The sequence below is a fragment of the Erithacus rubecula genome (genome assembly GCF_903797595.1).
Source record: "Erithacus rubecula genome assembly, chromosome: 6".
Lineage (NCBI taxonomy): Eukaryota > Metazoa > Chordata > Aves > Passeriformes > Muscicapidae > Erithacus > Erithacus rubecula.
The window spans coordinates 23546278-23561293 of record NC_136688.1 but is presented as its reverse complement, the minus strand read 5'-3'; the positions used below and the strand labels follow the sequence as shown (position 1 = coordinate 23561293).

Genomic DNA, 15016 nt, shown 5'->3' with positions numbered 1-15016 from the left:
AGGAATTTAGTTTAAAAGTGGCATTTTCATTCAAAACTAAAATGCAGAATAAAAGAAATGCAGAATTTCAAATTGGAAACTTTGTTCTTGAGAATGAGGACCAGAACTGTCTCTTGCTATTCAAATAGAAACCCCCAGCACATTATACATGGACTTAAATTTATCACTGTCACATTGCAGTCCAAGGTGATTTTACCAAAAACAGGTACAATATATTAATGTCCCATATAGTGCCACACTACTGCTCCATGGTCATCCTACAAAACACTTTATTGTCTGCAATCTTACAAGAAAAAGGAAGGTCAAGGGATACAGAAGCTGACACGTTTTTATACTACCATAATGCACCTTCCCACAGCAAATGAAAAAAGGAATGCATCTGACGTTTACTATTAAGACCCAACAAAACCATCAGCTGTATTTTTATCTGGTTTATCCAAGAAAATGCATTGCACAGCATCAGCAAGGTACACCGAGGTAGTACATCTGTTTCCAAAAATGTTTGGCTATTTATTTACTCTCTTCTAAGTACTCTGGTTTCATGACTAATATTACACCTAGCAACTTTGGGGACCACAAAAAAAAAAAAAAAAAAAAGTTTGCAGATCCATCCAGCTGGCAAGCTAGTTTGCCCAACAGACCATTTTGCTTGTCTGCTGTTGGTGACACTGCTTGACTTCTTGCAGCACCCAGAGACATTTTCATTCTAAGTGTCAGTTTCTGTGGGTTCTTGAAGCTTTCTCTACAGCTTTCCATGTAAATGGGATTTAAAGGCCTTCAGGTTGCTAGTCCAAGAAGAAGAATAGATGAAAAGCTGAAGATTAAAAATGGCATCATATCACTGCTTACTGAACTCTAGCCATAGGATTTATTAGATTCTAAAATCTGAATTGACAATCACTGAGGGCTGACACAATGCTCCTATTAGCGAGAGATGCACACAGCTCTAAACAAAAAGTTGTCGAGAATATTCAAGAATGCAAAATCATCTGTAAATCCATAATAACTTCCACATTTCATAACTAAAAGCCCACTCCAAAAGATCTTTCCATTAACAGATCAATACTGAATTTGTAGTATCTACATTTGTCATCTAACTAAACTGCATTTTGCTCAAAAATTAAAACCTTTGCAGAAATTTAATTCTTGATTCTTGAAATTGTCAGAAACAAAGTTATGCAACAACTTGAATGCATTCAAAAGGAATGAGAGAAATTATTGAGTCTCTCATCAGTTCTCTGTAACTGCTATAAATTTGAAATCTATTTTGTGATAGTCACGTCTAAGTGAATATTTAAAGGAAATTAATATACTAACTTAATAAACTAAGTTTCCAAGTTTCAAACAGAGAACAGTACCTTTAGGCCACACAATTTTAATTGTCCAGCAGACAAATGTTAAGAGCTTACTTAGTGTAGTGGGATGCTGTAAACTGCTTTCCCCAAGTAAAACTTGGGGAAATGGGATACATCTGTTTCTTGAGATATATGACAAAATTTAGAATGAATTGGAGAACCCAAGAACCTAATTTTGTCCAAGTGGATTGCTGAAGCATTTATTACTAGTCCAAAGGTGTGTGTGGAGCTTTTGATGCTAGAAAGCTGCTGACAATCATGCACTTCCCCAGCACTCTGGGCTGGCCACAACTCTAAAGAGCCAACTGCTGCTCTGAAAAACTGCCATACTAGACTGAAAATGAAGCAATTTATAAAGAGAGTGAATGGATATGGAGCAAGACTCCACAGGCTTAAATACTGCCAAGTATTCAAATTTTCAGAAGTCTAAAATAAAAGGATAGTCACTTGCTGTTCTGCAGACATCAGGCAGCTCTAAAGCATATATCTCAAAAATTCACATCACGTATTATAGTTCCCATGTAATTTTTTTGTTTTCAAAGGAAAAATAAGATAAACAAGTTCTGACTTCTACAAACAGTATGAACAATCACTGAGTAAGGAAAAAACTGCCTCATTTCTCCTTGCTACACAGGGTTCAACTCTTTAACACACTAATAGCCATTTACTATTGACACATTGCCAACATTTTACTGAGGAATCCTTGAGAAAGAACAGGCAGGGGAAAAGAAAGTAATGATATCTTAACTGTTTCTAACTTGCCTCACCTAACTTTGGAGGGAGTTCACAGGACAAAGAAGATATGCTCATCACAACTTGAAGGGTTTTCTCCCTGCTAGCTTTTAAAAGTCTACTGTAAGAAGACACTTAGCATTTAAAAGATACAGAATAGAACAAGAATTATTTTTCATGGAACACATCAGATGAATTCTATATGGAAAACAATTAAATTAAACCCTTTCTAGTAGTTTTTTATAGACAGTAGAGTGAGAGTTGCCTTCACAAAGCCGACACAGAATGGTGAAAATTAGGTTCCCTTGTCTGAATTGCCTCTTGGTGGCATCTCCACCACTCTGCTGATCCCCCACGTTTGGACTTCATTTCAGAAAAATTTCCATCAAATTCCACAGCCACCATAGTCTAAATCAATGGGCTATGATTGTTACCTTACTGTTAGTGGGGAAAGTTGAAAAAGACCCCTTGCACTTCACTACCAGTTTTGACAAATTTAGGACAAAGGGGGAGCTAAAGAGAAGCTCACAGAATAATGGAACTAATTAAAACAAAACCACACCAAGAAAACTTACATTTTGTCTGGCCACCCCTTATCTTCCCTGACACTATGTCAATCTGCAATCTAACAGCAGGGGAAAAGTTGCTCTAAAGGGACTATATGCTTTTTGGAGTTTCTGAAGGTCAGAACAAGTATTTCTAAAAGTTAACTCAGAAGTGAACAGAATCATAAAGAAAGTGACTCTGTATAATGACCAGAAATAGGTGAATTCACATTCACTTGGCCCATATTTGAAGAAAATAAAACATTCTTAATTCCATGAACAGAAAATGTATACCAGATTATCACCTCAGTGAACATCAAGATTTTCTAAGGTTGAAGACTACACTCTCGGTCTCCAACAGTGCCAATATAGAAAAGAAAGCAGAGACTTCATGAAACTCTGTGAGAACTCTTACCTTTTAATACTTTAGGTTCGTTCACCCTTTAAGCCCTTCAAGACCTATCACAGTCTCCACAATAAAATGAGGAAAAAAATCCATAGTGAGTAATAAGGACAAACATTCAGTTAGAAAAGTGAAACCCGAAAAAAAAATCTTTTCATAATGTGTACATTCATTTGGTCCACTCATGCTGCCCTAATATGTCATTTCTCTATATAATTTCCAGAAAGGTGTATTTCCTCTTTATTAGTCCATGTGTAAAAACCAGTACAATTAACAGAAAACAATTCCAAACTAGCATTATAGAAGCAATGCAACATTATCACACTCACCTCAGTCCTTCTCAAACCTATGCACCAGGAGTTGAAGTGAGTGGTTCCTCAATGCCTTTTGAAGGTGTAACACATGATCCATGTGTGGGAAAACACCACCTAACACTGTCTACCTGAGTCAGCCTTGTTCTTGGTGTAGTACCAACAAATAAGATAAGATGGTTGTACTACAGCCAGTAATGCATAGCACCAGGCAGCAGAGAACAAACAGCAGAGACAAGCTTTTGCCTGTATCCTAAACACTGGACACACTTTCTCTCTTCTCCTCTCCAAAATTCAACACACTTCAGAAAATTGGGGACCAAACAATTCTGATAGCAACCAAGATCCATAAGGCTCTGAAAAACAGATCCCTGGATTTCATTCCTTTTCTAGCTTGCAATAAATCAAAATACTGTTTCTGTGGCTGTGAGGCTGTTCCACTGAGGCATGCAGAACAGAGCAGAATGAACTACGTTAATCTGTTTTAACTTATAAAAATTCATTAGTAGATTTAATCCCTTTTCCCAGCATCCAACTAAGAGGCATTTAAGGGTGCTATACAAAACAGCCTAAATCCCAGTCATCATCATCTAATGCATCACTTGTCTTCCCTTCAAGTATAAAAGGGAAAAGGGAATAGTAGGCCTTGAAATAACCACTGATGTGTGAGGTTATCCAGCAAGTCAAAACATGCAGGAGCATCTAATAACCAACTTTCTCTATCAGTAGGGGATTTTCAAGGAAACACTGTAGTTTAATTGCCCATTTTCTATCTACAATGTTGATTTTCAAGCAGAGCAGGCTATTTTGGAGTTATGCCCTGGCTTATATGAAGATGAAAGATGTATCCAACTAGGTTCATTTTAAAAAGTTCTCCAGCTGCCTCCAAATCTGGCTTAAATACAGCATGAACTCAAAAATTAAAAGTTGAGCTGGAAAATCAGTGTTGAGGGAAGAGTAGCAGGGGGGAAGGTGGGGAGAGCTTTTCTTCTTTTTAATGACATCACAAAATGGTCACTTACATTTCCTAAATTGAGTTACTCCAGCTTTAATGTACATTAGATATGCAAAAATGAAGTTCACAAGCCAACAGTGAGAAGTCTAGGTGGAGTTAAATTAAGAGAAGAATGGGAAATCCAAGTTTACATGCCAGTATGGGTTTAATCATGATTTAAGCTTTATAAAAGGTCTAAGACAGCTTAGCAATATTTCAGTCATATACAAATGATTATAACATCAGTTTTGCAAGAGAATTTGTGGCAAAAGAGGCAGCAGGGAGAGATGCATCCACTCTGCCTATCTACAATCATCTGTGCAACATCTAAAATTTGCTTCAGCCAGTATATCTTGAGAATATAGAAGATGATAACTTAATGAGAAGTCATTATATTCCCATTTTCACACAATATTTGGATGCAAATTAAATAAATACCAGAGATTAAAATAGTAAGCTTAGGCAGATTTTTCAAATATTCACCTCTAAACAGGTGCAGTTCACACTGATCAGAGGGTTCAAAAGGATCTGACAACTGAGGCAGTTAGTTAACTTACTCCTCCTTATGTCCAGATAGACCAGTATCTTTTAGACAGGAAAAAAATGACTGACTACTTCAAATGATCTAAGAAGGATTCTACAAACAGGTTTCTTTCATGTATTTTACAATTGCTTTATAAACAGTTGCATAAATGTGTACTTGCATTTACATGCAAATTAGCATATCTTTATCATTCATGCCATTTACTTAAAAAAGATCAGTGTATAGAAGTATGTACAGTTCCAGATAAACAACTGGAACTAAAATTAAGCATCACCGGCCTCAAGGTATTAGTAACTAAACATTCATATGGCGTATCTGCAGACTTGATATATTACTGACAGAATAATTGACATTTTAACATGCCCTCCATCAATCCTGGAGAAAGGAGGTATCAGAAACTCCAGACAAAACCAGCAGGAATAAGTAGTTACCTTATTATTTAATTCCAGATTTTTAGTCCTAAGTTTTGATGGTGTTCATCTGGTATATCTACAACACACAGGCATACCTTGCCTACCTTCTTATGCTCAAGCATGAAGTGCTCTTTCCTACCTGTTAACTGTACCCAGTTTCTCGAGCTCACAGCCCTCTCACCAAAACACTGCTGCTTCTCTTTACAGAACACCATGGAACATGTTTTGGGTGCAATTTTCTGATAATGTGCTCAAAAAGCCTCCATAAAAATTCACCTTTACTATGATTGACAACTGCTCAAGAAGAACAGTCTCATAGGATGAATTTATGCACATTACCAATCTTTTCATTACTAAGTTATGGTACCTGTAATAAATATAGCAATAGTAATGCTTCAAAGCTATTTTTGACAGTTTTTGGAAACTTAAATAACAAGTTACCTTTGTCAATCTAAACCACATGTTTACATTTATTTAACTATAAATCCACAGTTAAATTACTCAGACATTTTTTATATCTATCCCAAATCCTCTTTCTCATTACTTGCTATTTAGTGGCAAGGCTAAAAGGAGTCTCACCCTGAACACACAAGACTTAGAATTACCTCATCAATCTCAATTTGCTGTAAACTCTAAATACAAGCAAAATTCACTAGATTTGCCTATTTGTAGTAATAAACTTGCTTTTATAGTGTGCATTTTTTCTAATTATATTCTACAGTTTCAACTGCTCTTCACAATAAAGTATGCTAAAGCTTTTCTCCTGTGAAAAAATAAAACCACAAGTATTTCCATATAGCAAATATATGCTGACAACTATTTTTGATTACATTTTCCTGCATATACACAGTTCTTCAGAAATCAAAATAACAAAAGGATACACTTAATTATTTTCATGTCAAGAGTAAATACATGTGAATACTAGTTCAAGTTTTCACAACACTATTCGTAAAGATTCAATGAATTTCACTGTGACTATAGGAAGAGACATTTGCATTTTATTTTCAAATATAAGGGAAAGAACATGTGATTTCTTTTGTACATCCTTATCACCATTACCCTTTTATCAAAGAGTCAAAAGACTATTTGTTTAAGCTTTCTTTCATATTTAAGACAGAATATTGCTCTAACTTTTCCAGGAGTTGTGATAAGGACACATTTAGAAATTCCTCTATATATGACACAATATTGCTAAAAAAACCCCACACTTTTTTGCTGCCCACATGACCTCTTCCTTGTCTTCAAAATAAAGTACTATTATGATACATACTCAATCATGATATATCTGTAAGTGCATTTTTTTTTTAAATTAACTATGGGGGAAAAAAGGCAGGAGGAAAGGTACTGCTTTGAGATTGCATCCCTCCCATCTTCACACTAGCCCTGCTCTACCTCAGCCTTTCACCAGTGTCACTGGTAACAAATTTCCACCTCATCTCATCAAAACAAACAAAAAAGAAATAAACGATAAATAATAAACTAATAAACTTCCTAATGGAAAAAAAAAATCTAAAAATACATTCTTGAAGTTTTTGTATTGTAAAGACAAAAGCTGAGTAGTGTGAAGTAATTGTGGGTAAAATTCTACAAGTAAAAATGCCAAGGGAAGACACTACCATAGAACAAAAAGTGAAGGAAAAAGTGCTAAGACTGTAACTTTCTTCCAAAGATGTGAAAACATAAAAAAAGCAGTGCCCCAAAGCAATAGAATCAATTCACATTTACAACTCAACCTTAGATTTAGCAATTACAACTGTTCTGAAAAAAGTCACTCTTGACCTCTCTTAATTAAAGAAAGGGGTTGAGAAAGAAAGAGGAAACCTTTTCTAAAACCAATGCGTTCAGAGTTTCCAGACTGCAGCTCTCACATTTATAGCTGAGGAGCAACACTATTAAACTGCATTCCACAGATTAGAAAAGAAGTAGGCATAGTTTAGAACTCTGTGAAAATAATACAAAGTGACTAGCAGAGGGAAACCGGCTAGTCTGAAGGACTCAAGCTTACTGCCCTTTGAATGTAAGCTATCTTCAAGTAAGTTTTTTCTCTTTCTGCAGTTTTCCTTTCAAGTGTTAACACACTCAACATACATTGCTCCATCATCTCTCATGTGTAACAAATCAAAGCCTTTATTTTCACCTCTGACATCTTCCAAAAACATATGAATATATGACATACCTTATGCTGTACCAGTTCAACCCTGCATTAGCTAACAATATTTTTAGGTTTAAGCCTACACACTGTACAGCCTACTTGCTTTCTTTTTTGTACTTTGCCAGATCTCCTCAATTTCACAAACTTCTGAACAGAACTGTCATTATTAATTCTCAGCAAGACACCTAAGCCACTATAAATCACTGCAGCGACTGGCAGCAAGTGTCAGCACTACTCTCACAATGCTTCAGAAACAGAGGGAAGTCTTAAAGCAACTAAAAGCTTTTAGCTAAACCTACCGCTGACTTGGTTCCTGCACAAGTCTTCATCCAACTTCATTAAATAAGAAAGCAAAGGAAAAGCATGCATTAGAGTGACATAACATTTCACAAGCCAGAAATATTTTATTATTCTGACTCTCTAACACCAGCCTCTCAGCTCCATGTCTCCAAGTAGGGACACCACACATGCTGGAACTTCTTCTCAAACTTCATTAAAAGCTTATTGAACAGGGACCATAATGCATCCTATAACTGTCCACAGTGGAGTTGGGCCCTCAGAGTTTATTCATTGGATATTAGGCATCAGAACTAACTGGCTCTAACCAAGAGTACAGATAACACGTTGCACCCCTTCTTAACACAACCACTGCACGATGTCAAGCATTATATTTACTGTGCAAAACTGCATATTTCTCCATGCTGTGTGAAAATGAAATTGCTGATTCATATTTTACCCATAAAGCAATTGATAATAATGATTTCTTTCCTGAAGAGAAGTGAAAGTCAAAACAGAAAAAAAGGGCTTTGTTGTAGTCTCCAAGGTGCTGCTCAACTGCATTGCTAAGCCACAGATTTCTATACAACAGATTCCTGCAAATAGAGAGTGAGCACTTCTCTGCACAGGGAAGTTATGGCTCTTTTCGCAGAACTTACATTCACCATGCTCATTGCATTTTAGCAGTCATACTACTTTAACAACATTATCATCTGGAATACTTGGCAGCTCTGCAGTCCAGTGGTAGAGATAACAAAATACTTAAACTTCAACAATCATAGAGAAGTTCACTGTTGTTCTGATAATCAAACACACAAAAATACAAAGCAGCAAACTACTGTGACTTCATATGGACTGTGTGGTAGAAGTAAAATCAAACTTATTTTCAAATATCTTGTAGAAACTTAACCCACGTTCATCCCATGAACAGATATTCTTTAGCACTTCGAGTTTAATAGAAAAGATTAGCTCCATTTCTAGTGATGGGTAATTTAAAATGCACGTTAGTATAGTCCATTCAGCAGCATAACTTTAGAGAGTTATAAATACAAGTTTAAAAGGTATGGCAGCATGTACTTGCTTTCTTACATTCCACTCAGTGTCTCACTGCCTGTCCAGGCTCATCACATAAACTAGCAGTCAATACAGCTTGCTTCATGGCATCAAGACAAGCTCATTTTGAAATTAACATGGGCATCCAGAGCTTACCAGAGAATCCTGAAAGAGCTTGCTGTGAGACATAGCCACATGCAGAGGCTCATGCTGGTTTTAGAGAATAAATCATCTTCAAGAGAGGCATGCTATCACATCAGCAAAACCTCAGTTTTTGTTGAGCTACTATTCTCATTAAAAAATAATTTTCCTTATTACCCTTATATGTTTTGTCATAGATTCACTGCTCCCCTATCAAACCATACTATAATTTTTTCAGTAAACAAAAATTTCTAGATAAATATTAATCACTGTCTGTCCATTTTCTTAGGGATAGTAATACTCAAAACAAAACCCATGCAGCAAGTAACAAATTAATGGAGGTATCTAGTTGTGACACTCATGCATTTTACCAATGCTCTAAAATTTTTCCCTGTTCAGAGGTCTAATCTATTGAATTTATTTGGTTCCATTATTGAGATATTAAGGAATACAATTAAGGGACTACATAAGTTGGTTAACTAGGGCTGGGATAGTGTGGTGTATGAAGGGTTTGTGCATGTCTTGCTCTTTTAAGTTTTTAAAAACAAAAGTGAGAACAAATTTCGTAGATAACTCAATATTATACATTTTTCTTCTTGTTATTCACTAGGCCCATGTTCAAGTTCAACAATCTTTCTCTTAAGCATTCAGTTGTAATTGCTACTCATACTTTAGAGCTGTCAAACAGAATTCCTACCAAATGGCAACCATAAGATAACTGTGCTATAATTTATCATGGCAAAATTTTCAACTAATTTTCAAATTGTTGATTAAGTACCCATAACTGACATACATTTAGGTGGTTCTGACATTTAGAAAAATTCCAGCATACTCACCATATACACAGTGTGGACCTACTAAGTCAAAATCTAAAAATTTGCCTAAACCAGAATGGTTGAGTTTAGAAGTTTCAAGATAATAAAGAAAGTGATAAAATTATTCTGTTTTCCCATCTCCCTTAATATAAAATCTTTGTTTCAACACAAGAAAAATTGCTACAGCTTCCACTGATAAAACTAGCTTCTCGTTTGACAGACTCATAATAACTCATCCTATCCTTTGTTAAAAAATCCAATAAAAATCAAAAATGTCTGGTTGCCCACGCTTATTTTTGCACTTAAAGATTTAGCAGCTCTCTTGGAAGTTAGGAAAAGAGACATCTTTAGAGCACAGTGTTAAAAATACATCTCTGTTTCCTTACCTGTTTTTCACTCAGAGCTGTGATTTTGGCTTGAAGTTCATGAAGTTGTTTCTTCAAATCAGCGTTCTGATTAGAAAGAAAAAAGATCTGTGAGAAAGATATTCCATTTGTTAACAAAGAGTAGTAGCAGGAAGGTGGGTTTTTTGTTTGTTTTGTTCTTGCATAGTTACTACAAATATAGCACCTCTGGATGTACAGCCAATAAAATTCAAACGGCTCAACAAAGCCTTATTTAAGTTGCTGAGTGCAACAATAATCAGAGGACCTTTCTGGCACTCAGAGAGATAGCCCAGTTTGGAAAGAAGATTTCATTAAAACATCCATTAGTGCTTATCACATTATAAAGCACATTTGTACACTTCATCAAATTTACAAATTAAACAATAAATGTTTGTTAATATGTAATACAACAGTATCATACTGTATATAATAGTACACTGTGGTATGTTATCTAAAACATTCTCACCTATGCTACTTATGCAAACACATTTACACTTGACTGTGTAGAGTATCAAGCATATCTATTAAATCTTAACTGACACATATATAAGTTGAAGGCTAACATACTTTAGGTCGTTATTTCCATGTATGCTTATGCCTTAGACTGTGCTAAAGAGAATTACATTTGCCTTAACACATCATTCATATCAGCACTTTGCTTGCAGTAGCACTTTTCTAAGTTTCAAATTTTAAAGCCATAAGCAACACTAGAAAGATACAGATGGAAAACAATTTTTACAAGGACTTTTTCCTTTCTACTGAAATACAAAAAAAAAAAACCAAAAACTAAAAAACAAACATCTGTCCTTAGTTTAAAACCTGTGAAGCTCTGCAGAAACGTGACAGGAAATCAGGTTTTCGTTAATTTTTCTCTTTTCCCACTTTTTTGTTCTCATTTATGTTGTAAAGCTTTTATACTAGATTATTCACGTTTAGTCTACTAAGCAGAAATATTAAAACATAAGACTAATATCATCACAGGAACTTCATGCATATTCCCTGTTTTTATAATCCTTCATTTTTGAAATGCATTTTGATCTCAGCTTGTACATAGTCTCTGACTACAGCAAAACGAGATATTGACCAGTCATCCTCCCTTCTTCTAGATTCTACTTAACAACTTGGGATAAAAACGCATTAAGAGCATTGGAAGCAGGGACCAGATTTACTTTTCATAACTAGGAACTTTGCATGGCTGCTTGCAGCATGACCTCACTTTCAGCAAATATGAACTGAAAGCAAACTGCTCTGCAGACTAATTGTTAGAAGACCTGTCCAGTGAATAAGAGCAGCAGATCTTACCCAAATCCCATGAGAACAAGAACGTTCAAAAAAACAGATTTCCCAATACACCCTGCTAAACCCTCCCTGCCAGAGGTTTAACTGCTTGAGTGTTATTAAAAGCTGTCTTTTCACTTCACTGAGCTCAGAAAAAAAAGTACATTCATAAAATTACAGGGCATTTACTACTGTATGGGGATGGAAGCTCTTAACAGCAAGCCTCAAGTGAGTGGCCTTGATCCCTCTACTCTACATTTCAGCCTGGTTTGAGAGCTCCACAGAACGCCCCATCCAGCATCCAGGAATGTTTAATTTCTATACAAAAAAAAAAAAAAAAAAACAGGGACCTTACACAGTCATTGGGAAAGGGATGACACCTGCTGTATATGCAGGGAATCCTGTTATCCAGCTTCAGTAGCTCTGAAACTTCCCAAGGACAAGTATCCATTCTATGGCCACTACAGGGTTGGTAAGACACCCAAGGCAGGCAATCCAAACACAAACTTAAGCTATATTGTTTGGATTGAATTTCTTGGATAGAATATCCTCTCTTCTTGTACTGCAAACTTTCTGATACTTCAAAAAGAAAAAAAGTCATTCTGAATAATGGCAGCTTTTATAGAAAGCAGCTTCCAATATAATCAGAAACTTACTGCCCATCTGAACTGCACAATAGTCCAAAAAAGTCACTTGATTTAAATTATTAGGAATATATATGAGTCAAAAAGCTCCGTAATGACAAGAATTTTGGTTTTGTTTTAAAACGATCCCACAGCCATTGTTCAAAAACTTACAAACAAGTTTTCTTCTTAATACTGTGTTAGCAAGGAAGAAGATTCCTTGATTCATAAATATTTAAAATCCTCAAGTTTCATGCATTGTTATTTCCTGCATTTTTAAGGGAAATTATCCAATATAATTATAAATAGTTACCTGTGGATCTTGCTTCATTTGGGCAACCAATTTCTAGAAAGAAAAAAGATGCAAAAATATAATGAAGATTTTTGCTATGAATCTTGTTGAGCAGTTAAAAAAATATCAGTATTTTTAACGAACCTGTGTAAAAGCAAAATGTTTAGTTCACAGCATTTCAATAGCAAATTCTGGAGTCCAGTATTATAACATTTCCAAACCCATTCTATTAATACAGTAAAAGTACTGTATTAAGCTGTCACTTCTGCTTCTCCTAAACAGCTCTTGAACAAGTGATGCTTTTTAAAGACAATTTAAGCCAGCTGGGTAAGATAATCTAATAGCTGTGTCTCCTCTGGAACTGCTGCCCTCTTTGCTTGAGTCCCAAGAAACACAAACCACAGATAACGGCTGCAGACACAAAAGCTGTTTGTATACTCAAGGGCAGAATGTTTCAAGTACTAAAGCTCTTCCTGTGTGTTGGCTTGGCTGGTACCAGATGGAAGACCCATGTTCAGAAGTCTCTTTGCCACTTTTCTCCCTCTGAGAGAGATTGAGATCGTTGTAGAAGAGATGCCCTCCACATCCAAAGGAAAACAGACAGATTGTTACCATTCACTATTCTTCCCCCCTCACTTCCTTCAGGCAGCTGCAAGAGAATGCTGTCTATTGCTAAGCATGGAAAAGAGTTACCAAAGAAAACCAGAGCCCAGAATGAAGACACAACGTAAAACAACCCCTAGAAACTCCTAATATCTTTTTAGGTAAATTTGTAGAAATTTACATCACTAATGTTTTCAAAGATTTTGTCTTAGGTTTAATAGCTAGTAATAAACATTTCTTTCATCGATTTGCTTGAATTACTTTTTGAACCAGGAAAACATTTTAGATTCTGTGACCACATGTTCCCAAGTTAAATTACAGGAGTTATGTAAAAGGATGACCTCCTTTTCTTTTGAATCTGCTTCCTTACAATGCAAGCATGAGGGACTAATACGATTATGGAAAACCAGAGATGACTTGAGTCAAGAGGAGTTGGAACCTGGACTTGATGATCCTTACAGATCTCTTTCAACTTAAGACACTGTACGATTCTATGGCTGCTTCTCTATTTAGCTCTTTCTTGCATTTTTCCATACCACATATGCCCCCATCAGTCCTCACTTCTTCAGATTGAAAGACTCCTCATGAACAAATCATTCCATTGCTTTGTTCACTCTTGGCACTCCTCCATAATTCTCTAGTTTGTCTCTATCATCTGGAGACAAAGTTGAAAACTACAACTACGTGCAACACTCAAGTACTCTGTACTGCAAAAACTCCCTCCACTGTACAACAGCCAGTTCACAGCTTGCTACTGCAGATGTAAAACTGGGCCTGTTTTTCCAAAGTGCATCACTTGGCATTTATCTACACTGAATATTATTGTTTCATCATGCTGCCATTCAGCATCACAGGAAGGCACTTAGCTTATTTTTCCTCGGTGCTTCCTGCCACATTGGAGCTTGACAAGCAACAAATCTGTTAGTTTTTATATAAAGTGCTCCTGCAGACACAGTCATAAGACAATACAGTCAATACTGTAAACTCTACAAAAAATATTGTTAAATTTTTGGATCACACAGTACCACGTCATGGAATCCTAAGGAAAAAAAATTATTCTTGAACATTAGCTGAATTAAAGGTATTTTAAAAGCCACTATCTTTTTGCCATGAAATAAGAGAAGGACAAGGATGCTTTAGGTTCTTTCCACACATCAGTGTGAGGAATCATCCATGAAACTCAATCCTTCTGTAAGAATAGCTAAATATAAGTCTTTTAACACCTCTTGTGATCAAAACTATGAAGATAGATTGCTTCAAACTTATCTTAATTAGGTCAACACAGAAGCTGAACAAACAACTTAGACTTGATGCACCTCTTTTCAGGACAAGCAATATAGTCTTGACATGGAAGACATTAGAATATTCAAGCTGTACACTCATATAGAAGTGATCTAGTCAGGTGTCATTCATAGTGGATTCTCTGATCATAGAAACACAAAAAAATAGCTTTTTTTTGAACAACTAAATACCTTTTTTGGGTTCTTAGTGGCAGATTTAGATACACTCTGCTAAAGCAACATTATGAAAGCTTCAGACAGAGTTCTGGAATTGAAACAGAAGAGGCAAAACCCAAGGAGCTATTCTACAAACCTACATCATATTGAGCATCACTTGTTCAGCCATGTAAGCAGTCTCAGGCAACACACTGCATCAGGAAAATGGGAGAGTTTGGCTACAGAGCTGAGCTGAATTCCTTATGCTCATCACAAACACCTGTCCACAACTTCCAACAGGACAACAAACCATTGACTGTGTGTGTGTTAGCAAGCTTTGTTAGGGTGTCCTCAGAAAAAGAAATACTAGAGAAGTAAAAGACAACAAGAGACAATTCTTCATAAATCCTGAGTGAAAAGAAGGAACATATTATATCTCTTTAGGTTACAAAATTCAGAGCTATACAAGAAAGTTCAAACATTTCATTTGAAGATTTTATTTGTGCCAAAACCAGTTTAATTTCTACCAGTGTGCATGCTGACAAACAATAACCACACAAGCACAGTTCACAAAACCTTTACTGAAGCACCCAACACTTTGTTGCAAGTGTTAATTTCCACTGTAAACATATAGACTTTTCTTAGCCTTAATTGTAGAAATATA

The 15016-nt window shown here is 35.8% G+C and overlaps 1 protein-coding gene across 16 annotated transcripts in view; it reads right to left on the bottom strand.

Annotated features, from left to right (window-relative positions):
• Nucleotides 1–15016, bottom strand: part of PHF21A (PHD finger protein 21A) — a 125395-nt gene that overhangs the window by 73639 nt on the left and 36740 nt on the right. For 8 of the 16 annotated variants that reach the window (XM_079308516.1, XM_079308522.1, XM_079308517.1 and 5 more), the window contains 2 exons: nt 12335–12367; nt 10121–10207 (listed from right to left, as the gene is read on the bottom strand). In XM_079308516.1, coding sequence (XP_079164642.1) covers nt 10121–10207; nt 12335–12367 — 120 coding nt within the window. The remainder of the gene's footprint in view (nt 1–10120; nt 10208–12334; nt 12368–15016) is intronic. The other 8 variants (XM_079308520.1, XM_079308518.1, XM_079308519.1 and 5 more) reach the window with 1 other exon arrangement.